This window comes from Synchiropus splendidus, chromosome 17, assembly GCF_027744825.2.
Source record: "Synchiropus splendidus isolate RoL2022-P1 chromosome 17, RoL_Sspl_1.0, whole genome shotgun sequence".
NCBI lineage: Eukaryota > Metazoa > Chordata > Actinopteri > Syngnathiformes > Callionymidae > Synchiropus > Synchiropus splendidus.
Genome location: NC_071350.1, coordinates 18,906,964 through 18,933,749, shown reverse-complemented (window position 1 = coordinate 18,933,749; position 26,786 = coordinate 18,906,964). Strand labels below are relative to the sequence as shown.

The 26,786-nt window shown below is 49.6% G+C and overlaps 2 protein-coding genes across 5 annotated transcripts; one reads left to right on the top strand and one right to left on the bottom strand.

Annotated features, from left to right (window-relative positions):
* Positions 1 to 139: 139 nt before the first annotated feature.
* Positions 140 to 18,292, bottom strand: LOC128747919 (gap junction delta-2 protein-like). Of its 2 annotated transcripts, XM_053846157.1 has the most exons (3): positions 17,077 to 18,292; positions 15,521 to 15,577; positions 140 to 2,490 (listed from the first exon to the last, which is right to left on the bottom strand). In XM_053846157.1, the coding sequence occupies exons 1-3, from the start codon at positions 17,145 to 17,147 to the stop codon at positions 1,626 to 1,628; spliced, it is 993 nt and encodes a 330-aa protein (XP_053702132.1). In that variant the 5' UTR covers positions 17,148 to 18,292; the 3' UTR covers positions 140 to 1,625. The 2 variants fall into 2 exon arrangements, with proteins under 2 accessions (XP_053702132.1, XP_053702133.1); XM_053846158.1 differs by lacking the exon at positions 15,521 to 15,577 and having other exon boundaries at positions 17,077 to 18,287.
* A 2,054-nt stretch (positions 18,293 to 20,346) lies between these two features.
* Positions 20,347 to 26,425, top strand: LOC128748776 (ras-related protein Rab-6A). Of its 3 annotated transcripts, none has more exons than XM_053847765.1 (8): positions 20,347 to 20,756; positions 22,028 to 22,086; positions 22,172 to 22,225; positions 22,703 to 22,808; positions 23,055 to 23,166; positions 23,782 to 23,875; positions 24,895 to 24,958; positions 25,031 to 26,425. In XM_053847765.1, the coding sequence occupies exons 1-8, from the start codon at positions 20,687 to 20,689 to the stop codon at positions 25,093 to 25,095; spliced, it is 624 nt and encodes a 207-aa protein (XP_053703740.1). In that variant the 5' UTR covers positions 20,347 to 20,686; the 3' UTR covers positions 25,096 to 26,425. The 3 variants fall into 3 exon arrangements, 2 of the variants coding, with proteins under 2 accessions (XP_053703740.1, XP_053703739.1); XM_053847764.1 differs by lacking the exon at positions 23,782 to 23,875 and adding an exon at positions 24,254 to 24,347 and having other exon boundaries at positions 20,374 to 20,756; positions 25,031 to 26,424; XR_008412843.1 differs by lacking the exon at positions 25,031 to 26,425 and having other exon boundaries at positions 20,349 to 20,756; positions 23,782 to 24,347.
* The last annotated feature ends 361 nt before the right edge of the window (positions 26,426 to 26,786 follow it).

Below are 26,786 nucleotides of genomic sequence, written 5' to 3'. Positions count from 1 at the left end.
CTTCCACTGTGAGATTGCGCAAGGCAGCCATTTTATAAACTAAAGACACGAACATGACTTTATTTTCTGGAACCACTTTCATTGATTTTATTCTTTTTTTCAGAGTAGATTCTTGAACAGATGAAGCAGAGCTAGCGTGTTTGCATAATAATTTATTTACATTTCTCTTCACATACTCTATATATTATTCATATTATTCATATTATTATTATTATTGCTGCAGTTCTGGAGCCTCCTGGGTCTGGTCTCTCAGGGTCCCCCAGTGGGAGACTGGTTTCATTTCTCTATATTTTCATCGTCATGCATGCTGAGTAGTACATTTCACAGGAGCAGGATGCAAATAAATGAAACTCTTTAAAGGTACATATCATTATCTATCCATTCTAGTAATGCTTCGGTAACATGCCTTATTCAGTCCGTAAGAGGGGAAACACTTCCTGCAACGAACAGTCTCCATCAGGGGGCGAAGGCTAACAAAGAGCACGTTAATAATACATGTTGTTAAAGCTGCATAATCTACGATGGATCGTCATGATCGCCCCTGTTGCCAAGTACAAGTGAGGCCCGTCTACAGGGGGAAGGCTACGTGTCATCTATGTACAGTACCTTGGAAATATGGCACCAGATCGTTGAGTGAAAAACGCTTGTGACGACACTGAAAAACGGCGAGGAAGTCCTTGCGTACCCGTAGAGAGCAGCGACACGTAGAAAGGTGACCGACTGGAGCGGGTTCTGACCGTAAACAGGATGCCTCGCAGGCACTCGGGTCACAACACAGTGTTGGTTTGTGATGCAAATTGTGTTTCGCTTCGATCACGTCAGCAGTCGTTGCAGCCCAGAAGGCGAAAACCTCGGGCGCCTGAAGTGTCAGAGTTCGGCGCGATGACATCATCGGGGGGGGGGTGACGCTAGGTCAGTAAGGGGGCAAAAGAATCATAAAGGACAAGCCATAATGTGTTGAGGTGATGACGTCATCACTGTTGGACACGACTTCTGCTACAAGCGATCTGCTGTCGTCTGTGCGACAAAGGGTCACGTGAACACGCAGCTGGATGGAGGTTACTCTGAAGGTGCTTTTGCAGGAGAGCGAGCCTCGTGATTCGCTCTCTCGCTCTCTCGGTGCGGATTCAATTTTCCGACTCCCGTCAAAGATTGGCTTTTTTCCTGGCACACATGCGTATGCATGCACACGCTGAAGCTTGCATATGCACTGGTGATAAGAAAAGAGGGATTATTTTCTACAGCAAAGGCAAACAATGAAGGTCTTCTCGCGACTTCTCGCTCTACTTGGACAGCAGTATAGAACTCGTACTTGCTGAGTGTTTCTCTGTTGGCTTGTTTAAAGGCACCCAGTGTCACCTAGGCGGAGGAGAAGTCTCCTTTGTGAAAGCTGGAGGCGAAAGCTTTGATCCAGCGACACAGTCGTCTTTAGAAGAGGATGATTCATCGCTCTTGAAGTGTTCGGGACGCTTTGTGAATCGATGCTTCACCGCGATCACACAAAGTCTACCTGTGCTCCTGAATAATAACGCAGTGGTGAGTTTGTGCCCGAGTCTTCAGGGTCCCGGAGAAGCTCTCCGACACGGTGGAAGGAGTCCTGCAGCACCCAGGCGGAGGAGCCTCTGTCAGACGTAGGCCGACTCGCTGGACTGGGTCCGGCCCAGGTTGGGGGTCTGGGACAGATGAGAGACGTCCTTCTTGCGCACCTCGCAGATGGACTTCCTCCGGGCCTGCACCCCGCGGATGGCCGTCTTGATCTTCCTCCAGCCCAGGTGGTTGAGCTCCGCTAGGTTGAGCAGCACGCAGATGCCGCTGACGGCGAACATGAAGACCAGGAAGACGGTCTTCTCCGTGGGGCGGGATACGTAGCACTCCACCTCCTTCACGCAGGGGTAGCGGTCACACTCGAACATCCCGGGCACGTTGAAGCCGTAGAGGAAGTACTGGCCGGCCAGGAAGCCGATCTCCAGCGCGTTGCGGAAGACCACCTGGATGACGTAGAAGCGGGAGATGCCCTCCTGTCGGCGGACTTTGGCGCTCTTGTGTGTTTGGGGGAGTCCCCGCGGTCCGTTGGGGATCTCCTTGACCTCCAGACAGTCGTGATCCTCCTTGCTGCTGTCCGGGTGCACCAAGATGCCGTTGATGTTCCGCGAGTGAAGCTTGCGAGCGTGATGGTCGTGGTGGCGGCCGTGATGGCCGTGGCCGTGGTGATCCATGTAGGGATGCAGCAGCGAGTAGCTCCGGTCCCGCGCCTTGGCCGACTGGTGCACGGAGTAGGTGATGAAGCACAGGCTGGGCGTGCAGACCAGGATGATCTGGAAGACCCAGAAACGGATGTGCGAGATGGGGAAGGCCTTGTCGTAGCAAGCCTGGTTGCAGCCGGGCTGCATGGTGTTGCAGATGAACATGATCTGCTCATCCTCGTACACCTTCTCGCCAACAATCCCCACGATCAGGATGCGGAAGATCACCACCACCGTCAGCAGGATCCTGCGGAGAGGGACAAGAGGACAGCAAAGTTCAGCTGCAGGTCTTCAGCTGGAGCCTCAAGTGGCGAGCCACTTCCCCAGTTTGCTGCAGAGGCTGGAGAGCAGTTCAGCTCTGGCTGCTGCTGATTACTCTCCGTTTTCACTCTCCGGTTATTCGACTGGAGGCTATTTTAAGTGGCGATGTGAAAGTGTTGTGCGTCCATGCGGGATTGTGTGCGACACAGCTGTGACCGACGACACTCAGGGAAGAGTGAGTGGTGCTCCGCAGAGTCTGCACACATGATGTTCAGCCAACATCAGAGCACGGACGTCTGCAAACCGAGCGCTGTCCAGAGGAGGTGAGAACTGAAGGTCCCGCTTCAGAAGAAGCGGCTGACTGAGGGAAATGTCTGCAGCCGCACAGTCAATAATGCTCCACACCACATTAAATTCCCTCTCAAGCGTGAAGACTGAACCAGACTGAGACGGTAGAGCTAAAACTTTCACTGCCATTTTGTACAATATTCCCTCTCTAAATCATGTTTCATTGTGCTCCTTTAAAAACCAACTCATTTTTCAATTGTGATCCCTAAATATAAAAGATAATATGTGGTAATTCCACTCCTTCCTTCATCTTTAATAAGATTTGTCCCGGTTACTTTCTTATGCAGCTCCCGAGGTAAACAAGTCCCGGCGACACTCCACTGTGACTTCACAAACCCTCTTCCTAACAAGTGTTTTATTAATGTTGCTGCAGTTAGGGGGCGACAACACACCCTCCGGGGGCTTCAGTTGAAAGAGGACTGCAGCGTCTTCTCACGGCCTCTGAGTGTTTTACTATTATTGCGATCATCTCCGGGTGTGGATCCAGAGCGGCCACTGCAGAGGAGCAGTGGAGGTGTTGGCTGCAGCGTCAGCTCTTTCTAATGAGGGAGGAAAGCCTGCGGATGACGGGCCTCCCTCATATTCACGACACAATGCGGAGGTGCGGAGGAGCCAGTTAGAGGGCCGCCAGGCCAGGGACGGATGGGGCCTCATTCTTGTTCACTCCACTTTAAATCCATTCACTAGCTTCTCCTGTCGAGCCATTTTCTTCTGCTTATCTCGGGCGGATGTCGGCACTGTTCCCAGGACAACTGCACGACTCTGTCTCTCTCGGGACCTCCTTCCAGGGAAGCCTCCAGAGGTTTAAATGACTAGAGCCGGCTCTCCTGGAGCTCCTCTTACTGGGTCTGAAGATGAGTGTCCACTCTCTGAATATTGCCTTTGGGCTCTGTTTGTACTGCTCCATAACTGCATCAATCCATCTGTAGACCTCTGGTGTCCCTCATTCTACACCGGCAGAAGATGCTTTTCCACTGAAGATCATGGCCTCTGACTAAAGACCCATCTATACTCGACGTTACACATAGACTCAGATTTGTATTTCTGCACGTTTTCACAAAGCTTACGGATACGGGTCAAACGGAGCACTACCACCTGAAACCATGGGGGGCAGTGTTGCTGTAGCCACCTGATACGTAGCTCTAGAAGACATAACTGTGGCGGAAATTCTCTGATACATTTACCGGCCTCACCGACCACCTGCCTCCGTTTCCTCTTCTGTGCAAGAGCTACATGATCCATGCTTCTTCCACAGTGGCCATGTTGGTTTTAGTGTTCGTTATTGTCATAAACCTTTAACCCTGGGCTGCTCCCCCTGGTGGGTAATCGGTGGACAGCAATGCCAACATGAACAAAAGCATGGACGCACGTGACGAAGAGGACAAGTACATAAAGGGAGCACAAACGGGTCTCTGAAGGAGCTGGACTACAACCTACTGCTCCATTAAACAAGGAGGAACTGGACGAACCTGCCACGTTCTCTTCCTCTGTAGGATAACTGTGCGAGCGCTGTGAAACTGTGAAGGAAGCTGAGACCAAGAGCGCGCCGGAGGCAGCGTCAGGTGAAGGAGCTGAAATGCAACGCTGCAGGACTCTTCCTGCTCCACCTGAGATCTCTGCCTCGGTGCGAGTTGTGTGAGAAGGTCCCACACGAGGACAGAAACAAAGAGGAAGGCGCAGTCATGTGCACGCAAAATGGCAAACATGTCAGCCGTCTGCGAGGGGAGCAGCTGGGGGAGAGTACGCTACACTGACTCGCATCAGCTCCGGACGTGTAACAAAATAAAAGCGCCTCTGCGGCGATGCTCCTTCACAAGTTAAATGTGATTTGTGGTGATGATTAATGTTCCTCTGATGCTCCGCTGCGAGACGTGCGACAGCGCTGAGAGATATTGATGCATCGCAAAGAGATGTGGCTCAGTAGAACATCTTTCCGGCCTGCACTTTCACCACACTCTCTCATCCCTCACCATGACACTCAGCATGCTTGTAGCGCCGCAGGAAAATGGGGAGGAAAGGAATGTGTGTGTGCGAGTGGTGACGGAAGTTAGGTTCTGAGCTACAAAATAGTTTTAGAAGGAGCTGTTAGCATCGCAGCTCAGGGCGGCTGCACTGGAGACAGTGAGCTCTGACGTCCTGCGGAGACTCTAGGTGGATCTGAGGTGGTCTTCCCAGTGAATTTAGGCCAGACCTAGGACACTCTGGACAGGAGCGGTCTCAGTGTTTTGGGCTCTAGAAGAGCTGGAAGGTCGGGGAAGTCTCTTGACTTCAGGTGAGCAGAGGAACCCTTCATGAACCTGCCTTTTCTGTAGCGCAGAAACACAAGGTTCCTGAACAAAGCAGCTTTGAGGCCTGGTCAGTGGCGATATTGTAATAAAATCACTAATACATCTTCTCTTTTGAGAAGATTTTTTTCATTCATATTTATTTTTCCTCCATGTACAACAGCTATTTTTGTTTTGCTACATTTGAAGGCATGACATGTTTTTTGCTTCTGCTTTGAAATGTTCAGTTGTTTTATGGCTAAAGAGAAGATGAGTCAAATCCGGCCTGTTGTGTGAGTGGCCTCCTGCTTCCTTCAGTCTGTGGTGAAGCTGAGAGGCTTGGTCCTCGCCCATCCCCTGCCTCCTCTGGGCTCAGACCCTGCTGCTCTCTTCTCATTGTTCTGAAGCCCAGAGGAGGCCATCCCAGGCTGGGGAGCCCCTGCATCTCCTGCCAGAGTGTGTTCCACCGCCAACCTTCATCTGTGGAGTCCCCCACATCAGACCCGACTCAGAGTCCTTCCACTGATCCGCTATCAATCAGCTCCTGGTGTCGGCTCACATTTAACAAAGCAGATCCTTGTGTTCCTTCCAGGATGATCTTGTCCCACAAACCCTCAGAGTTTTTAGTGATCATTTCCCTAAAGCTTCCTGAGAGGTGTCCGATCATACAGAACAGGCCTTCCACGGGAGCTGTCTCTTAATTCCTGGAGGCTAAATATGGCGCGACAACTGCTGCTTGAGTCCATCCACCCGTGTGACATCGGAAATGTCTGTTCCGTAGCTTACTTCAATGACCGCCATCAGCATTGCTCTCTTTATCGACGGGCCACAGATCATCACTGCATTTGGCCCCTGAGCCTTGAGTTTGACACCTGGCCCGTCCATAAGAGAGAGTCCGTCCGTCCAAAGCACATGATCGCACACCACAGGCTCGTGCACAGATATTGTGGGGAGGAGGGTCCTAGTCAGAAGAAAAGACACCTGTCACAGAAATATCACCCTTAGTTTAGCCTTTTTTTCTCAAGAAGTTTAGAATGAAGGCGACAAAATGGGCACTTTCCTCATGCTGGGGAGCAGGGCTGGTGCTCGAGCGCCACTAGGGGGCGGCATCCCTGGTAGTGTAGCAGAGGGTATCGACCAACCAGTCAAGACCTTTGTCTTCTTTGACTGGTGCGTTTCGATGGACGACTGGAATATGTTGGATTCATCGTGGTAATTTGCGCTGTAACTAGGATGTGCGTCTTTTGACCAAGTGAAGACCAAGTCACCATGAAAGCAGTTCACCTCATCCGTCTGGTCCTGGTCTTGACTCGGTGTCGGGTCAGGTGGTCTGGGGGACAACAGTAATTGTATCACAGGCTGAATTTCAACAGAATCAATGGCCTCTCGGTGGGTAATTGCAGTATAAATACATGTGTTTTTACTGCTGAAGCTTCCACTTATCAATAATCAATGAGCTATTTGGGGCCACTGCACCAGCGGAAACTCATTAACCCTCACCAGCCAACTTTTCTAATTATTGTGCTGCAGATGCGGCGTCTGAACTTGTTTGCTGGGCAGTTTTGTCTTCATGCCGGGTGTGTGTGTGTGTGTGGGGGGGTAACAGGATAATCAGCACATGGCAGATTGCTGTGTCGGCAGAAAGGCCTTATCTGCAAACATCAGTGTTTTAAGTCCTGTGGAGTAACAAGCCAATACTGGACGTGCGAGCGGGTCAGGGCGGGACAGCCGGGAGGACCGGGCCCACAAGAAGCTCCGCTACGGATCAAAAACTCCTCTTATCTCCGACTAAAGAGCATAATTGAAGATAAGATGAAAGACAATTTGGAGGGTGTCAACGCGCGCTGCTGCTCCTCCCTGAAGATCTGCTGAGAGCTTTTTCCACATGAAACTCCTGGTTGGATGAAACAATCTTTTGATGGAACCTCCAGAACTCTCTTCAGGGATCCCTCACTAAACATTTGGTCTCTTATTTTCCTGGAAAAGCCACGCTCAGTCGAAAGCTTTACTGAGGAGGAGGAGGCTTCCTTCGCTTCAGCCCCAGCAGCTGAGGAATCACATCAGTCCCCAGTCACTGTTGAGTCACCGCCGAGTCGCTGTTGAGTCACTCGGGCTGCGGGAACGAAACTAGCGTGGAAGCTTGACCTCACTGACAAGGATGTCTGGATGTGAGGGGATTCACTTGTCGCTGGTGTTGTTAAAAAAGCTGGGCCTCTTCCCCATCATGGTGCTCTCGAAGAACACAAAACACCAGCTCTCTGACACCAAAGGGGCTTTTCACACTGCGGGTTCTGTCTCGGGTGGGTCTGAGTCGCACCTCTGTGCCTCAGGCCATGTCCCTTTTTTTCTTCACGATGGAGAAGGTTTTAGTCAGTGAAGTCCAGATCCAGACGTCAGAAATGATCAATGAATGGTCTGGTGATCTTCAGTAACTTGGGGAAAATCTTTCCTCCTCACTGTCCTCATGCAGACAGCTGCAGATCTCAGCAGTGAGAACAGTGACTGTAGAGTGCAGCATGATTCATTTAAGCAAATCTGTCTGTCAATAACATCAGGTGTTTATCAGCCTAATAAAGGAGAAAACACCTGAGCTATCAAACACCCGCACACATCCTGAGTCCTGGTCCCCTGCGCTCTCGTTCCCCAGCACCATTTTCCTGTGTTCTGGGAGTTTGAGAAGTTGTTTTTGAACCATGTTGTGCGGCCAGACAGCGATCACACCCTTTGCTGCCCGGCATCTGTCATGTCTGTGTGGAGTCACGCTGGCCAACTAGTTTCCAGCATCCAGCACTGAGTCGCCTGAGGCGAGAAGTTCACCCCCATGGAAAGTTTCCTCTGACAAAGTGCAGGTCTCTGACAAGGTGCAAGTCCATGGCCAAAACTCGACTCGCTTGTGTTCACATCTCGAACTTCTGAGCTTTGTCTCGAGACAGAACCCGCAGTGTGAAAGCGCCCGACATGCGGCTGGAGCACCACGAGGCCGGCAACTGTCGAGCTCCCATTTTGAATTCTCAGGTCCAGGATAACAAGGCGCCTCCATCCTAGACTCGCCACTGGAGTTTGTAACTTTGTTTGGGTTGACTTCAAATGTGGGAGCCGCTTCCTCGCGGCTGGTGTGGCTCGGTGCGGCAGCTCGGCGGGTGGAAGTGAAAAGTCAGCAGCGTGAGCCTCAAAGGTGACGCCTGGCTGCGGTGCTACTCCACTGTCTCATCCTTGACCGGATGACTGACCTGTGAGATTGTGTGTAACGGTAGCTGCTCTTCAGCTGGTGGACAGACTGGCTCCCGCAGGGGCTTCCGCGCACACACACACTCGCAAACACACACACACAGTTCAGTCAAACAGCAGCTGCTGCCGTCGGCCTCCAGGGACAAACAAGAGCCCCGGGCGTGACAGCAGATGCAGACTCGCACTCGTCTGCTCTCACACACGCATACCTTTATTGGGAATATGAAATCGCCTCGTGCTGCCATGGATATTTGGGAGTCGGGGAGCCAATCTGTTTGTGTGTGAGAAGCCTGGAGTCCAAACCTCCCTCGGCTCTAAACACCTTTCACGGTAAGCTCCAGTAGTTTTCCACGGCAGTTCAGAGATCAGCTTGTTTAATCATCAGAGCAGAGATTTGGCTTCATCTCTCGCGCCTTATAACGCGTTTGCCTGCGGATCAGGGAGGAGCGCTCGACCAACACGAGCTGGCAGAGGAGCGGGGCGGATAATGGGCCACTGGAAAGACTTTCTGAATAAAGAACAAGATCATTGACACAGAGTCCTGTCTGTGTTTGCCCACACAGAGCTTCAGAAGAAGCCAGACAAGCTCTTCAACCTCAACTGCTGCAGCTCATGGAGCAGGCTTTTGACCATGTTCTTGAAAGGTGAACTGGAACCGAACCTAGGGTTCGCACTGAGCTTCAGTTGGAGAGAATTTAGCTCGGTCTCAGGTTCCAATCAAATCGTCTTGCTTCTTGCAAGAAGCCTCTTGCTTTCTCACACTCCACATCAGTAGAAGATCATCTTCACTTAAAGAGAGCTGGAAAAGAGTAAAACAGCCGAGATGATTTTGTCCCGGGAAAGAAGGGTCATTACTGCCCCTTACAGCCTATTGATGTGAGAGGCAAGGAAGGAATCACACCGACACAGACAAAGTCCAGAATCCTCAGTCATGAAGACGCACATAGTGAAAGAGCAGATCCAAAGGTAAAGCCCTCGACTCAGCCCTCGATAGCAGAGTAGAGCCACTGCTCCTCTGCTTTGAGAGAAGCTGATGCAGTTCTCATCTTGATGCAGTGACCCTGGATCAAGCAGTGTCCAATGAGAAGAGTCCCTTGGCAGACTGGGAACCCACCGGTCCAGATGGTCTCAGACCAGAGTCTGGGCAGAGGAGTGTACTAGCCTTTGGGAGTACAGCGAGTTCTCCCCTCAAACAAACCAGTTCTACTCCTGCCATCCAGCTTTGGGTGCTACCCAAAGACTTTCTCAACCTTTGTTTAAAACTCTTGTGGGCCACGTGGAATGACTTGACGGGCCAGATTTGGACCCCAGACCTCAGCTTTGGCCCCGGTGGTGCTGAATAACCAAGTGTCTGGCACTCAAACATCATGACTGGTCATGTGAGCAAAGCACAGATGAATGTTGCTGGAGGTCAGGAACCTGGCTCTGAGCCGGGGAAACACTGGAGCTCCAACATCCCATCATTGTGAATCTGGGGTGAATAATAGCTTGAGCCCAACCGAGCTGAGCTCAGCTCTGCTGGCAAACCCCCCCGTCAAACAGCATAATCAATAGCGTTTAACATCGGAGAACGGCGCACAGATAAGGTAATGGAAGGTGAGGAAAAATGGTTTCATTTGAGCGACGGCTCTCTTTCACTCCTCAGGAGGACGGATCCCTGGTCCTGTCACGTTCTGACAAATGGCTGGCAATGTTTTCCTTTGCAACTCGGCACGGGCTCCATCCTGGGACCCGAGTGTTAATGACTCGTGAAATATATTCCAGTTGACGTCCTCGATTGACACCAAGCCCGTCTGCACCCAGAAAGTATTTTGGGAGAATGTGGGTGCCCTTCTTACAGCAGGAAACATTCTCCTGGACACCCTGACCTGGTTAGGCCGAGACAGAGGACTGTTTCCCGCCTCTGCAGCAGGGATGCCAGAAAACGCCGACCCAGTAAACAAGTGTTTCTCTCCCGCGTTCAAGCACTCGTGCTCATGTTGGGTTGAGCCTCAAGTCGCACTATGCTATTTGTCCATCATCGTGGGGGCAGCAGTCAGGGTTCAGAGGCCCAGTCCTTCGGCCAGTCTCCAGAAGAGGTACATTTTTGCAAAAAACGTTCAAATGCATTCTGTTAGAACCTGGTGAGCCAACTACACCAACGTCAATGGGATCGAGACTTTAAGTCGTCACCGCCAGCTTCAGCACGGCGCCTTCCTGGCTAGCGGCTCGACCGTCGTGCCCTCCAGCCGAGAGCTGATTCACTTCATCGTCCACTGGCTTCCACACAGTCCCTCTTCACTGCGCCTATGATGGTTTTAAAACTGAAAAACCAGTTTGCATCTCGTCCATCATGACGCTAGATAGCATAGCATCATGGGTAGGCGAGATCTGAGAATGACCTAATTCAGGATGTGGGCTAGTGTCAGAGCCGATATTTGGTCGAGAAGTTGCCATTTTCACACAAAAAATGAGCAAAATTCCCAAGTGATGGGATGAAAAGACACTATTTGGGCACTCACTCAGAAGTGCTTAAATCAGCATATTCCCAGGTGCCACTGGAACTGGCCCAAGAAACTTCCTCCTCATCTGAGGGAATACTGAGGTGGCCTGGGTGCACTCAGGGACACGTCTAGACCAGAACACCTAGTCTGGGAGGAAAGCTGAGAAGGTGGCCAGGCGACTTGGACTTGTGGAGGAGGCACGGGACTCCCACAGATCATGTTCCTCGCCCTGAACGATACTCCTGAGTGAAGATGCTGCATCTATCTGTTCTCTTCTTGGTGAAAGAAGGACGCAGATGTCTTGCTTTTCTTCACCTTGTTATGGAAAAAAGGGCTTCTGTCCATCAAAGATTACTTTGGATTTCAGAGCTGGACTTGTCAGTAGTTTCCTTCACCTTGATTTCGGTAGTTTTTTTGGTGCCGTACTGGTTTGTGCTTCCCACTGAGGAGTGAGTGTAGAAACAGAAAACACCACTTGGGCCACAGACCTTCCCGCTGCCACGCCGCACACTCATCATCGTGTGATCATGGAGATGGACGTCCACACTCACGAGAGCCGTAATGGATGCAGTTATTGCATCTTGTCCATCATATTAAAAGACGGGTGGCACCGGAGCATCCATTATTAATGAGGGTTTTGACGGCCGATGTAAAGGCCACGTCACTGCTGTAAATATTTAATGAAGTCGTGGCCGGGCTCCGGGGTCAAACCATTAAACCCAGCCGTGATTCACCAGAGATGAAAACAAACATCCATCCACAGTTGATATCACTCCTACATGACGGGGTCACTGGAGGATGAAGCTCATTTTAGATGGCTGTAGGTGGGAGGCAAAGGTCAGCTGGGATCAATTGTCAGGAGACACGACTGAAGCTGGCTGCTCTCAGCCTGTTTCACCATTTTCCTACTTAGTAAACCCTTCATTTCACGGCTCCTTGTGTGATGCTAGCTGGTCCAGAGTGCAGATCCATTATCTTCAGCTTGTGTCAAAGCTCCAGAGGAGCTGAGTGAAGCTGTTGACCTGCCTCAGCAGCTCCTCTCAATGGTTCTGCTCTCTTCTATCTTTGGGCCGAGACTGTAGAGACTGTAGAGGGCGACGGCTGGCCACCAGAGATCAAACAACACAGACAAGCAGCTGGACCTTTCCTTTGTCACGGTTTTTGAGGGGGTCACAAGCGGATGTAGGAAGTGGACGGATCCCTTTACAGTATCACCGATCAAAGTGCGGCCCTTTGCCTGCATTGAACACTGCAGGACACTTGTGTTTGGAAAGTTCTAAATATAAACGGGTTTTTTGGGTCTTTAGTTTCCTTTTCCTTTTTACATTGGATTTCCCCCAACAAGTGCCAGAATTTTTGTCAGTCAAGAATAATTGTTTATTATAAAAACTGTGTTTTCTAAAAATACCTACAAAAAGGGCCTATTGTTTTCTCTAGATATTCAGTGGTTAACAGATCTTCCAGTATTTGTCATTTAATTGTTAAATAACAATGAAAAGAAAAGTCTGTCCCAGCAACACGGGGTGAGAGACGGGGGACACGCTGGACAGGTGACAAGAAACTAAAGTAAAGACAATGTCTGATTTGTTTTGTTTGTTTTAGAGAACCTTATCGGAAGGTAACGTCTTTTCATAAATGTGACTCTGAAAGGAGCCCGGGCTGAACTGACTGGTCTGATGCAGCATCTTTGTCAGGCCTCGGCCCATGAAAGCGTGACGTCCTCCCAACACGTGTCCTCACCGAGGCTGTGATTGAATCAGACCTGGCCGCTGAGCCGACGGAGCGCGGGCTCTCAATGCAATAGAAGAACCCTAATTCACTGAGAGACATGCTGGATGAGATCATTTGCTTCGTGCTCTTATTAGGAATGTTGTTTATTCAGCCAAACCTGCTCTGCCGTGTGAGCAGCGTTGGTGAATATTGCATGTCATTCCTCTCAGAATAGCTTCGCCCCGGCTTCTTCATAAGCGCCGCAGTAAATGTGGTGCATTCGGATGTCATTAAAAGAGGCCGGCGCAGAGAGCACATATTGAGTTTTGTGCCGAGCGTATCCTCAGCAGTCGGGTCAGGCAGCTGCTCCAGAGGACGGACGCAGATGACACACATTCTCGTCTCTCTGCAGAGGAAACTTTTCCTTCCTCCTCGCTGTACTTTTTGTCTCCCCGGCTCACATCCTCTCGCTTCATCCTTCCTGCCGGGATCTTAATTTATTTATTTAGTGTCTTCCTGCGATCGCTCCAGTCCTCCATCATCTCCTCCTCGCGCTCCGTTTGTCTTTGGCTCTGACCTCAGCACAGCACTGCAGATGTACCTGCAAGGTGCGATTCATTACTGCAACCCTGATGCTCCGTTGCTTCACAGCAGAGCGCCCCGAGAACACACACCTGTGGTCCCCAAACATGCCAGAGCAGGACGTCTGACAGTCGGGAACCAACGTGTGCAAACCACTGTGTGGTCTGAAGTGGTTCTGACCCGAGAGCAGCTGAGCTCAGAGGCCCAAACAAGTGCAGCCCACTTCAATTCATGAGCTCAAATTTTTACAGCGTCCACTATTATGTCAACGTTTTTTCAAGCGTCTCCAAAAATAAAACACCTACAGCGCCTCATGCTGTAAAGTTGTCCGTCACATTCATATTTAACTTTCTCAGTCAAGCAATAAACAAACGCTCGTTGAAATCATAAACTATTCAACATTTGTCGGAGAGTTTCTTCATCTTCTGCAGGTGGAGAGCAAAGAAGAAAAATAAACTCTGTTCCGGTTTTAAACATTTAGTGAGCTATCATCCGCTCATCCGTTATTTTCAATATAAATGTATATAATGTACACATTTTAGCAGAAAACTTGCCTGTTTTCAAAGTTTATTATGGAATATAATTTTCTACTACTAACTACTTCAGTTTGTTTGCTATTCAGAGGTAGGTCGAGGGCAGAAGGTTATGATAAAATGTGGGCATGGCCAGAAGCACACACAAGTCGTGATGGGTCCCACTGATGTCTCTTCCATGGGGAAAGAGTTCAGTGTTTTGCTCATGTTCTGCCTCTCACTCATGACATTCTTTAGCAATTTGTCTCTAAATAATAAATAAATAAAGTTTTCCTCCCCACCGAGGCGAAGTCAGACCCCCTGAATGCAGTGTGTGATTACCGCTGTGTGTTACGGGCTCAGGAATGGCGTGTAAGATGACGGAGGTGTGGATGGGTTGGATCATCAGTACAGTGGTTAGTTATCCATGCACAGACTGGGCCCAGGTCCATTAGTAGCCAGGCGTACGGATCACAATACACAACATGAATCTTGTATGAGTCACCATGTGCAGGGCACCGGGTGTTAGTCGGAGACACAGAAGCAACTCTCAGCGGGGCGGTCCTTCCTCTCATGAAGCTAACCTATGCCTGGTTCGTCGGCCCGCAGCGTAGCCCCGCGGCGCTCCTGCGCCAGGGCATGGGTTAGCTTAAACCCTACAATTAAGATGGAGCTTAATTGTAGCTGGATGAGACGTCCGAGGATGGTCTGGTAACTCTGGACTCACAGATGACCCTCATGCAATCGGTCCCAAAAAGCCACGGCGACTACGATGGGAGACGTCATGGATTAGTAGCGTGGAACCCTGTGCAGGCGCCGGCATGCAAACACGTCCTACACGTGACGGTCACGGGAGATCTCGACATGCTCCGCCCACAACTGTGCGCGACACGTCGCCACAGTTGGATGAGTTGACAAATGCATCAGACCACCTCGGACCAGCCGCGACCTTCCGGTTGCGGCTGGTCCGAGGTGCAACAGACTTGAACCTTTCAACCCGTAGAGGTCAGTGCAACAATTTTGGCTCCGTGAAAAGTGGAGTTCCAGATCTAGGAGGCACCTGTACAGCGCAAACTGCACCAGTGGTGAACAATTCTGCAACTTGCTGGTACGTCCAATGGGGATCAGATCGGTTTTGGCGTTTTCCTGACCATGGAGTCACATGCTGCGGTAAGGAGTCAAGTCTTTGGATTAGTTCCTGTCTGGGCTAGCTTTCTTATGTCGAAGGTCACCAAGACGCAGACCATCAATTTTGTCGAAACCCTGTTCTGTCCGGTAACGTCACAGAAACAGTAGTCCCAGTCCATGCACTGTGCTGACAAGCTACTCTCCAAGCTGACTTGTGTTACACAGACAAGCAGGGTAAACGGATGGAACCTGGTCGGGAAGCAGCTTAGGTTACACCTCATACCCGAGGGTCGACTCAAGAGCTGTGTCGGACAAACACAGTCTGAAGGCGACCCAAACACGTGCTGAGTTTCACTCTATTGATCGCAGCACACCCTGGTTTTACATCTGCTCTTCAGCCTAACTCCTCGGGAATTCTTTAACAGCCGGGCGACCTTTCATAAAGACAACACCGAATGTGACAGTGAAAGTGGGATTCCGATCTTTAGCACCTAAAGCAGATTATTGGATTTGGAAGAAGTAGCAGACAAATTGAGAGTTGCCTCTGTGCCTCTGAAGCTGCAGGTGGCTCAGTCGTGGAACCGTCCGGGGGTGAATTTCGTCGGGCCCAGTGTTGACGGGCGTCACAGATTCGACTCGATTTTAAAGCTGCATTGAGTAATTTTTGACCACTAGGGGGCAGAAAGACTCCAATACAAAGTCACAACATTTAGCTTAGCGGGTTGCTACTGTTAGCACGTAGCAAACAGTTGCCTACTTACATATCCAGCAGAAACAGAGCAACGCGAACATCCCTTTGGTCTCCTTTTTCTGGCCACCTGTAGAACGTAATTCCAATACTGCCATTCATTCGCCGCCATGTTGGACCTCTTGTTTTGGATTGTTGTACATATTGACACACCATGGAGTTCCCTCTCAATGGGACAGACAGTGAAAGCCAAAGCTCAGCAGTTTTCGATGTTGCGCCTTTAAACCAAGCATCTTCCCACCTGAGATTCTCAGTCCTCCAGTGGGACGAAAACGTTAGCCGCCACCTGAGTTTAAGCCTCTAAAGTGACCCACATCATCTCTGGTTACAACTCCCCGCATGCTGGAGGTCAGAACCTGGCATCCCATTTGTATGGCAACAGTACACAGCACCCTGTTAGAAGGCGACCAGGAGGTATGGTCTGTGGTTCAAGAGTTAAGGGCCTTTCTTTGCTTTGCTCTTTTATATTGAGGCCAAACTTTGACAACTGTAACTAGTGCCTAAGGATGTGGGCAAAGTGGGGCCCTTTGCCTGAGCTTATGTGGCCCTAAAAATCAACAAAAACCATTTTGAATTGTTTTTAACAACAATAAAAACTAAATCGTTCTTTTTAAATCCAGTTATGCTCATTTTAACTTGTCGAAAAGGGCCTTTACACCAAATGTTCTGAGGATATTCAAAAGATTGGTCATTTATCTTGAAATTAATTAATAATAAAATGTACTTCAATTGAAACGACGTATATCAATCAATATTTGAAGCAAATAATGTCCTGTCCTGTCTTTGTTTTACAGCACTTTAGTTTAACTTTCGTCTGTCCTTTGGCTCTCACTATAATCATATGAAGTGGCCCCCAACAAGGTTTAACTGTCTAAACTCTCTGTATTTGTGGATTCTAAGAAAACCATGGGCTTGAACGGCGCTTCCACGCGAGGCCCATCTTCGTGCCCGAGTCCTGTGGTCTGGTTTAACAAGCACCGATAATTGAGTTCGGATTAATGTCACCGATGGCTGTGTCCTTCCAATAAGTCATTTTCCCCGACCACTGAATGCAGGGGAGAGGGCTGTTTCCTTTCACTCCAGTAAGCGAGTGTCGCAGCGGGACAGTTAGATTATGTTCAATGGGCAGAAAATTCTCTCATACATTTCATTAATCACACAGAGATGATGTGGGGCTCACTTGTGACACGGCTTGTCTCCTCTCGTCTCCCGGCAGGAGCCGCTCCGACTGTTGACAAACCAAGTTCTCCTCGTTGAGACCTAAAAATCCACACCTGCTCGCTCTCCTCTCGTCTTGCGCAGCCCTGCTTTTACCCCCCACCGCACCCCACCTCCCCGTCCCATTGGTCCATTGCCAAAAGTGTAATCTATCAACAGCGTGGCTTTTAGCTGGTGTCAACACGGGATGCCTTTGAATTAACTGTGTGCCGGTGAGACGGTGATTGTCTGTGAGAGCTTTTGTCTGTTGTGTATCAGGTGAGAGGCTGAGGGACGCCAGTGAAGACGCTCCTGAGGGGCTCTCTAGGGGACACCAGCCAGAGGAGCAGCATGTGACGGCAAGTTTCTTACCTCCCGATCATGGTGGAGTGCTGCTGCACCGCCGCCTCCAGCAGCCTCTCCAGGATGGTCCATTCCCCCATGGTGGCAGGAAGGTGACCGAGTTCTCCGACGAAACACTTCTGGAGGAGCCCACTCCTCTTCCTCTGGCGCTTCTCCCTCCAGGACCGGCCTGCTTTCTGGTGGACCCGCCGAGCAGCAGGAGAGCATCCGAGCGGTGTCCCACACCAGCTCCTTTTTGACCTCTACCCGTCGACCTGGCTGCTTGTCAGTGCGTGGGAGATCCTTTTCTTCTGTCCTGCTTCCCAACCTGGCGGGGAAGAGGTGCTTATCGGACCCCCCCCCCTCTCCTCTCCTCCTCACTTGTGCAGTGATGCCTGTCCTCCCCCTGCCGCACCACTCTGTTTGGCGCTACAGCATATGCTATAGCTCACTCCCTGACAGCCATGATCACCCTCTCTCTTGCTCTTTCCTCCTCCCTCTTCTGTCGTCCTCCTCCCTACCTCCAGGTCACTCCTTGTGCTCTGTCGACTCTCCCTGCCATCAGTTGGTCTCGGGCTCGTCCTCACATCTTCCTGTGCCTTCGCTGCACCCTTGCTACCCAGAAGACACTGGAGCCATGAAGGGATGTCTTACCTCCTCGCTCTGATCCCGCTGCTACTTCCTCCCCAGCGCACAGAGCTCCTGCCTGCTGAATGTCATTTTATGACTGGAGGAATGGCTGGCTCCCATCGCTCCATGCGCGGCAAGGACCCATAAAAAACGCACACGCGCGCGCTCTCTCTCTCTCTCTCACTCGCTCTCTCTCCCTCTCTCTCTCTCTCTCTCTCTACGAGCCGCACACGCAAACACGCTGCCACCCAGCGCTCCAGTGATAAATCAGCTGCCGCGCTGCATCCAGCCAGGCTGAACCGCTGCAGACGCGCTGTCCTGTCTTCTGGCTAATTTCAGCAGCGGCCGGAGTCACGCCCGCCCTCCTCAGCTGCCTCAGTCTCGCATCCCCATCTCAGCCTCGCCTCAGTATCTGTGTCTTCTGGTCCCGCGACACCCCCCTCCCTCCCTCCGTCTCCCCCTCCCGCTCTCTCTCCTCCCTCTGCTCTCCGTGATAAATGTGCGTGGATTGCTCCCCTGATCGCTGCTTCTCTTACGCTTGCGAGAAAGCCTCCCACTGCCGCGCCGCCGCTCTGCCTGCCTGCCTGCTGTCGCACAGGAGAGCCAGGTCCCGGTCTTTGTTCCCCTCGCTCTGGTGTTTCCCACCCTCTCTCTCGCTCTCTCTCTCTCTCTCTCTCTGTCATACATCACCCAGCGCGTGCTTCCAGGAGGAGAGGATTACAGCAGAGTAGATGTTCGGCTCCGTCCCATCCCCCCATCAATTCCCCTCATTTCTCCATCTTTCAGGATCCTTGATGACAACACACCTATCTCACCCTGACCCCAACCCTCCTGCCCCCGTCCTCTCCTCTTCGTTCCCCTTCCATCCATCTCCCCCTCCTCTATTACAGCACCCTTGCTCCCTTTCTCTCTCAGGAGAAATGAGCAGTGTATTGTACTTTGCTGTGACATTGAACGCTGCATTCATTAGATTTATATTAAGGTGGTGTTGGCGACGGGATGGTCTCCCTCTCTTCCTCCCCCTCTGTGGGGCAGCAGCACACTGCAACACTATTCACCCGAGTTGGTTCTCAAAGTGAGTCATCGCTGCTTTCTACAGTCAAGTTGTCCAGAAGTATGTGATGCAGCGACGACACACACACACACGATGAAGTGATTGATTAGTCAAGGTGACACATTCAATATGTCAATCAAAGTGCAGCACATTTCATGCTGCACTGAGGCCATGGAAGAGGGAACAAACGCCTGGAATCTCTAGTGGGTCGGTTGCTTTTCAGGTGAGAATCTTTCTGATTGTAACTGTAACACGCATCACAGTGAAGCCTCTGTGTCCCAGCACTGTGTGTGTGTGAGAGAGAGAGAGATGGGATTTTGTCAGTTCAGCATCTTCAGCTGGGGACTTGGGGTCTTTTCCTGATCAAGGACATATGGCGTAGGAGAGCTGAGGGGGTGGGCAGGTGGGGGGTGGGCTGAGGGCTGTGATTGGGCGAGCTTGCCACGGCTCTGCAGGCAAACAGAGCAGCAGAAGCACTGGCAGAAGTCGCCGAGGGTTCAGAGCTGGATGGTGCGGGGGAGACGCAGGTGGGTCTCACTGACCCAGAACAACCGGCTCAAGCATGCACAAACACAGCCGTCACACTTCCCAAGCACACAAGTCATCTTGGAATATGAGCCCCGGAGCCTTGATCACTGGCTTTTCAGGTGTCCTCCTTAAAGTGAGGTGTGATCACCTGGATTCCAACGCTCCATCTGTGACCTTTCCAGCTCTTTATGAAGAGTTATTTAATGTGTAAAGATGCGGTTGTGAGTGGTTTTTCACAGAAAGAAGGTGAATAATCTCCTTGAAAGGAGACTTCCATTTAAAAACAGCAAGAAAGACAGAAGCAGTTTTGTGGCACCAGATCTCTCCCAGGTGAGGTGAGACAGCTTTTATGAGTAGAGTCTTCAGCAGGACTGTCAGGAATCCATTCCCTGGGTTCACGTTGACACCACCGCCTTCACTTTGCAGCAGCTCATCAGTACCCCGAAGCCGCGAATCAAGGTGCAAACAAGTCCGAGTACGATGAGGACAAAGCAGTGATGCAACCCGCCTGCAAACTGACCCAAAATCTTGTGCTCTATCCGTGATGTTCCAGAGTCAGTGTTCAGACTCTGTCCTTGACTCGGACCTCCTCATCCAGCACCTGAGCAGTTTCCCTTCTCTCTGCATTGCACCTTGTTTTTGTGCTTTTCTGGCAGTCAAAATAACCAATGCGTTCGATTCTGATTGAGAAAACCGAGTTACTCAAACCATCGATTCATAAATATCTGGCAGGTGTGGGAATTTCGCCCCCCTGCGGCTGCTTAGCGACACGGTCGTTTGGTTCGCAGTCCATGGCAGTTGTCACGTGTTAATTCCTCCACAATATAAACAGCAATAACACGAAGGTTGTACGGTCACGCAACATCCAGTCTTATATGCAGTTATATTTGCTGATCCAAATTAGAAAATAAAAGCCATTTAAGGGATCTAAAATACTTTTTCAACAAAACAACAACGACAAAAAAAGAAAAGTATAATATTTTAACAAATATTAAAGGCAATCGAATCTAATCTAATGTTAGATTATTTTTCTTAATAATTCCTTTTATTGTCCTCTTGTCCTTTATTGGCTCTTGCGTTAAGAGTCAAGACGTGTATAGTTACCGAAAGTGACGCTTTCTGAAAGTGCCTTTTTTTAAAATATAGCTATTCGATTAAGTGTATTGTTCGGTTTTTGCCAGTAGGTGGCGAGCGTCATTGGGTGGTCCTGTCAGACGAAGAAGAAGAAGCGTGGTGACGTCAGTGGAGGGGCTAACTTAGCCGCAGTCGTCAGTGAGTGGCTGGAAAGTATCCTCGATTTTAAAGGAATACGGGGAGATCTGGAAACATCGCTGAAAGGCCCATATCGAGGGTTGGACGAGGGAAGCCTGACACCTCGCATTTGCCGATACTTGTGAAGGGCTAGCGTTAGCTGGCTAGCTGCCTGTCATGTCTGCGGCCGGAGACTTCGGGAACCCTTTAAGGAAATTTAAACTCGTCTTTCTCGGGGAGCAAAGTGGTGCGTATTTGAACCCTCAACAAATGCAAACAAAGCACACGAAGGGAAGCGTTTTGAGCCGCGTCCGAGCGGGTCAAATGTTAGCGACTGAGACTTGTTGGTCAAGTTGTGTGGCGATTGCACTTGGCTTCAATAATCGAGTCAAAGTGGAGGAATAACCAACTTCCTTGTAGGCGGCGTCGGTTTTCCTCTGCGATACGTTCACACGGTGGGGTTGACATGTTGTCAATCTCGGTTAAAGTCCACCGAGTATGAGCTCAGCGATGACGCGTCAGATTAGGGTGTTTCCCCCTCCGCGGGGGTCACTGGTGTCAGCGGCTCAACCTGCCCAGGAACATTCCATCACTGCCCTCCTCCTGCTCCAACACACCAGCGCATCCATGTCGTAACCCGTGACTCCTTACATCGATCAGTCTTATCTCTTCATCGTCTTTAGTCTATTAATTCGTTTGTCTTTATCTGTACAGTGTTAATTAATTTGTGTAGTTTGCCAATTGTGCAATGTGGCTGCTTTGTGTGTTTGTATTAGGGGTGTAGGAAAATATTATTATACTTGATCGTGCGATATTATCTTGATGCTTTCAGTCAGCTATATTAATATTTACCACCTAGGTACTTTGTTGCTGCATGTCAATGCCATTTTCTTTCAGTTCAATGGATTTATTTTAATGATTTAAGAGGACTGTTCATTCCTCAGTTGGACTGCAAAATTTGCTGGTGTTGTCATGCACATACATAAAATAAATACATAAAATAATAGCTCTTACACCGTATCGTATCTCCACTCCTTTATTGGGATACGTATCGTACCACAGCCCGATTATGTAGGATTTTAATGTTGCTTGTGTTGGTTGCTGAGTCCAGCTGACTTTCCCCATTGTGGGAAGAATAAAGGCTGCCTGTCTGTCAATCCTGGAAGATGGTAGTAGCATCCTTTGCCCTGCCCACTACTCCCCTCAGTCAGCCGGTAAATTGTAATATATACCGGTAAATTGAAATGTATTTATATCTGATACTTTGCTGATGATTTAGCTGGTGGTTGACAACTCATTTGGTGCAGCTCTCAGTCAGGTTCTAGGATGCAGCTGCGTACACCTCCCTCATTTTGTTTACAAACGGCTGACTTGTAAATACGCCTGACCGCTTTCTCCTGCAACACAGTGTTGACTGACTGAGCCTTGCCTTCCAGTTGAAGCAGTTGTTTTTTTTTTTCATTACCGTTCTTCTTATCGAATGTCATCGTGTCATTGTGGTCTGACCTGTTTCTACAGTGGGAAAGACTTCTCTGATCACCAGGTTCATGTACGACAGCTTCGACAACACCTACCAGGTCAGACCTGCTTGCTTTTGTTGACTTAATCCTTGTTCATCTCACGTCTTGTTTCATATCTAACCCACGATTCAACTTGTTTCAGGCCACGATAGGAATAGACTTCCTCTCAAAAACCATGTACCTGGAAGACAGAACGGTACGTTTCTTACTTTGTGCTGTTGCTACTTGAATGACTTTTGTTCAGCGCATGTGATGTACTGCAAACACCGTTGGTTCAATACATGAGACGACTCTTCCTTGATAACAAGTGAAAGCTGTGTGGTTGTGCTTGCTCCGTTCAACAGCTGACCTCTCTTGCAGTTTTCTCCCTAAAACAAGTTTTCTTCCTCCCTCTTCCCCCCTCTCCTCCTCCATTCTCTTCATTGTGATTGGAAACACCTTACTTGATCAGGAGAGGAGGATTAATGACAAGTAAAGGGTGGTTGTTTCTTTCTCTCTCGCTCTCTCGTCCTGACAGTTGCCACGAGTCTGTCTAGTGTTTCTTGTTGTTAAATGGACCATTTTATTATTTTTTTAATTTAACTCCATGACTTCCCTCATTTCTCACGCCTCCTCTCCTGGTTTCCTTTTCTCTGCCGCTCTGTCTGCGTCCCATTCCTGTCTGGGTCCACAGATCCGGTTGCAGCTGTGGGACACGGCAGGTCAGGAACGGTTTCGTAGCCTCATCCCGAGTTACATCCGAGATTCTGCAGCCGCCGTCGTCGTTTACGACATCACCAGTAGGTGGATCAGCTGCTTGTCAGTCGGAGGAAGTCTACTCTCATGTCTCTGTGGATCCTTGTGTCGGTTCAGCTGTCACAGGGTCGTGTAGAATTTTCCACAGACATAAACATATCCAGGACAAAGGGGTCTGTTTTGAAATCCTTTGTTAAGATCTGCTCAGAATAGACTGCTCAGCCTCCATGTTCACGCTTGGTCACTCACTGAGGTGAAGACGCCTCAGTTTCTCCCTCCTCTGCTTGCAGACGTCAACTCCTTCCAGCAAACGACAAAATGGATTGATGATGTGAGAACAGAAAGAGGAAGTGATGTCATCATCATGCTGGTGGGAAACAAGACAGACCTTGCGGATAAAAGGTAACGCCCCCCACCCCCCTTTCCTCTTCCTGCGCGAGGGATGAGCCTCCGCTAGGAAGGAACTAATGAAGCCATTGATCGTTGCTGTCGGCCTGTCGATACGGATCCTGTGTGTTTCCTGAAGCAGCACGTCGTCGCTCTGACACCAGACACCAGCGGTTGCACCACGTCAGGAAAACACACTACAATATTTATACTCCACGATGGTGGTGTCCCTTACAGATAGATTTATCTTTCTAACGTGCATGTGTTTGGCATCGTTTTATCTTTTTAAATCACTTTATCTCTTTATATTTGAGCGCAAGTCATGTCAGAAGTGAAGGGTACATTTGGCGTTTATATAGATCTTTTTTCTTTATTTTTATTTGTTATTTATGTTTAATGCACCAGACAATTCTTGTGTCTATGGAACCCTTCACAGCTTCTGATTCCAGGATACACATTTGACATTTTAAAAAGATAAAAATTCCTGGAACGATGAATGGACTAGTCTTCATCTGCTATTGTCCAGCCTCCGGAGTGTTCCCTCTGTAGCCTAACCTCTCTGGTGGCGTGTAGGCGGAGCATTCCTGTCGCCTTCTCAGATCTTGTCTTTAACATCTTTATTCACCTCAGGCAGGTTTCTATTGAGGAGGGGGAGCGGAAAGCCAAAGAACTTAATGTAATGTTTATTGAGACTAGTGCGAAGGCAGGCTACAACGTGAAGCAGGTAAGAGTGTGTGTGCGTCGTGCTCCGCCGTCCTGCCGCCGATGCTGCTGCTCGGCCTCGGCCTGAGACCTGACCCTTTCACTGGGCTCCATGACCGTGTGCAGGGAGCAGCTTTATTTAAACAGTTGTTCCAGCGAGCGAGCGACTGGGTCGCTGTGACCTGAAAGGTTCCGCCGCATTCCTGCTGGGCTTTTGAACTCCGGAGCTTGAGGTCTGAAGCTGAAGTGGCAGCAACAGCAGCACGAGGAGAGGGCACGACTTGTCGGTCCACTACCAAATAATCAGTCTGTATTTTCTCCCCTGTGTCGTCTGTCTGTGTGTGTTTCCCTGTGTGTGTGTGTGCGTGTATGTGTGTGTGCGCGCTGTGACTCATCACAGACAGATAACCACAGAAGAGGGAGAGCAGAGAGCAAAAGAGATGAATGTTCTGTTTATTGAGACAAGTGCAAAGACAGGCTACAATGTGAAACAGGTAGAGAGTGTGTGTTGACTGTACGCTTCCTTATCTGGCCTTTGCTTCAGAGACGCTGCATGTGTGCATACAGGGGGCGCCATCACCTCCCCTCCTTGATTTAAAAACTCACTCCCGCGCAGAGAACGGTTCTCAGCCACCGATCTGCCACGCAGAAGTGGGTTTATAAATCCACCCTTCGCTCTGTAGATCTGACTGTTGCATGGACATCACTGATCAGAACCTGACCGCAGAACCCTGAAGGTCATGTGACCTTGTGAGCGTCCCCAGAGGGCAAGCGTGGTCTGAGTCGGGTCAGTTGTGTCCGTGTGTGATGGGAGATTGATCAAGTCTGGTATCACATTTTATTGAAACTTCTAAAAACTTCCAATGAACCTGGTGAATTGGGTGGAAATCAACCGTCCGGTGATGCCAGTGTTGAAGCCCGTGTCTCAAACACTTGCTCATGAGCTCAGGGAAAGGTGCTTCTCGTGTCCCCCTGCGCCAGTCTCTTAGATCTGTGCTGTTGTGCCGTGGAAATAGTGCTGACCCATGTTGTTCCTTGCAGCTTTTCCGCCGTGTGGCAGCGGCTCTGCCTGGCATGGACGCCACGCAGGACAACAGCCAGAAGCGTATCCTTTGTTTGCTCTCTGGGGTGACTTGCTCCCTCTGGTGCGCATCATTCCTCAACTCTCTCCCTTCAGTGACTCACATCCAACTGACTCCGCCCCCTGAGCAACCCGTGACTGAAGGCGGCTGTTCCTGCTAGTGTCGGCCGCCGAGCGACTCGTTGGTCTTCCCGCATCCAGACCTCCATCACGGTCGCGTTCACACACTACATTTCCCGTCATCGTAGACCTGGAAATCTCTCTGTCACATTTCCACTGTAACACACCTGCATGGAAGCGACCGGTGGAATCTCTACCAAGCACAATCTGGATTCTGTGCAATCTCTCTTCAAAATAGTGTGTTAGGCGAGGAGCTCATGTTTACTGATGTTTAGATACAGCACGTGGAAGTTATTCTAGCATATTATCACTTACATATGATTGTTTTATACTGAATATTTTCTCACCTGAGATAACAGCACACACTCGTACTCGTTGTTTATACGTCTGAGAGCTTTCCACGCGGGTTTTTTCAGTTTACTTTAATATTGGCATCTCAATTTTATCCGTTCTAAAACTGACAAGTTTTTGCTTGACCTCTTGCTACGTCCATATCGATCAACGTAAAAGGAAACGGCGAAGCTAACGGTACTGCCTCATCCAGCAGTTGGGTTTTGGGAGGCAGCGAGAGTTGCTCTGCCGAGGGTGGACTGGGCCAGTAGCTTCTGCTCTCAATGAGACAGACGTCTGAGCTGTTTGTCACGAAACGTCGAGAAGCACTGCTTTAACTTTAACTGGAAAAAAAACCTGTCTCTGACCTGTTTCTCTGGGGTTCGTGTGCTTTTATTGTGTCATGATTCCGGCAGGAAATGGTCCTGACAACTCAGCTTCCTGCCGGAGCGCAGGATCCCCTGCTCACTTAAAAAGGGTCGTTAATTGAGCTCATTTCTCTCCCCCGCTCTTTTGTGTGAAATCAAGCTGAGCACATTACACTTTCACTGCATGTTTTACTTTTTTAAATTTCTATAGAGTTTGCACAGATGCTTTTTCTAAAGATTATGAAATAGATCAACATCAAAGGTTATGATGGTTAGACCAGTCTGGAGTGTTAGATTTGAAAATCCAGTTTCTGCCTTTCAGGGGGGGATTTTATAGAGGCATTCTTCCGTTGCGTGTGGTATTCTAAACACTGAGAAAGGAAATCTGCAGCTTTGCTCTCATGTCTGTCGTCGAGCTGTCGTCAGTGATTTCTTTGATCCGGCTTGAGTTGTAATATTTATATACGTTGGATTCCACAGCCTTTCGTACGACTCCAGGCCCCGCACTTGTCGTGTAACCCACGAGTTGCTGATCAATCGTGCTTCCATCTGGACAGAACCTGTAGACCCTTCCTGTCTGAAGACAGGCTTTGATTTCTGTGTCAGTTTTTCTTGGGAATGATTTAAATTAAATAATAAAAAAATACACTTGCGGCTGCTGAGTTTTGTGTCGTTGGCTGTTTGAAATGACATGTACACTTACACCTATGCTCTTTTTCAGTTCTGTGTAACTAAGGGTGTTAAAGTTGTTGCTTTATATATATATATATATATATATATATAGTTGAAATGGAGTTATCTTAAAAGTGTGTAAACAACCAGTTTTGTCATTCACCTGGTTGCTTTCTCGACAGGAATGTGGTGTTGGAGAGCCTGTCCGTGTTCACTGTCAGCTCCGACCTTCTGAGGGACCTGTAGAGCGCTCTCGCAGCTCAACTTGCTACCTGAGGTACCAACGGGAGCAGCATAACAGGACACACGTAGAAACAGTATAGATGAAGATCTCAAGGTAGGCAGACCGTTTTCCTTTGAGT

Coding starts and splice junctions, on each gene's coding strand:
- LOC128747919 (XM_053846157.1), bottom strand. CDS start 17,147: ATGGGGGAATGGACCATCCTGGAGAGGCTGCTGGAGGCGGCGGTGCAG. Junction 15,578..17,076: donor CACTCCACCATGATCGGGAG/GTAAGAAACTTG, acceptor TACGTTCTACAG/GTGGCCAGAAAAAGGAGACC. Junction 2,491..15,520: donor GCTCTGTTTCTGCTGGATAT/GTAAGTAGGCAA, acceptor CCCTCTCCGCAG/GATCCTGCTGACGGTGGTGG.
- LOC128748776 (XM_053847765.1), top strand. CDS start 20,687: ATGTCTGCGGCCGGAGACTTCGGGAACCCTTTAAGGAAATTTAAACTC. Junction 20,757..22,027: donor CTTTCTCGGGGAGCAAAGTG/GTGCGTATTTGA, acceptor CTGTTTCTACAG/TGGGAAAGACTTCTCTGATC. Junction 22,809..23,054: donor CGTCGTTTACGACATCACCA/GTAGGTGGATCA, acceptor CTCTGCTTGCAG/ACGTCAACTCCTTCCAGCAA.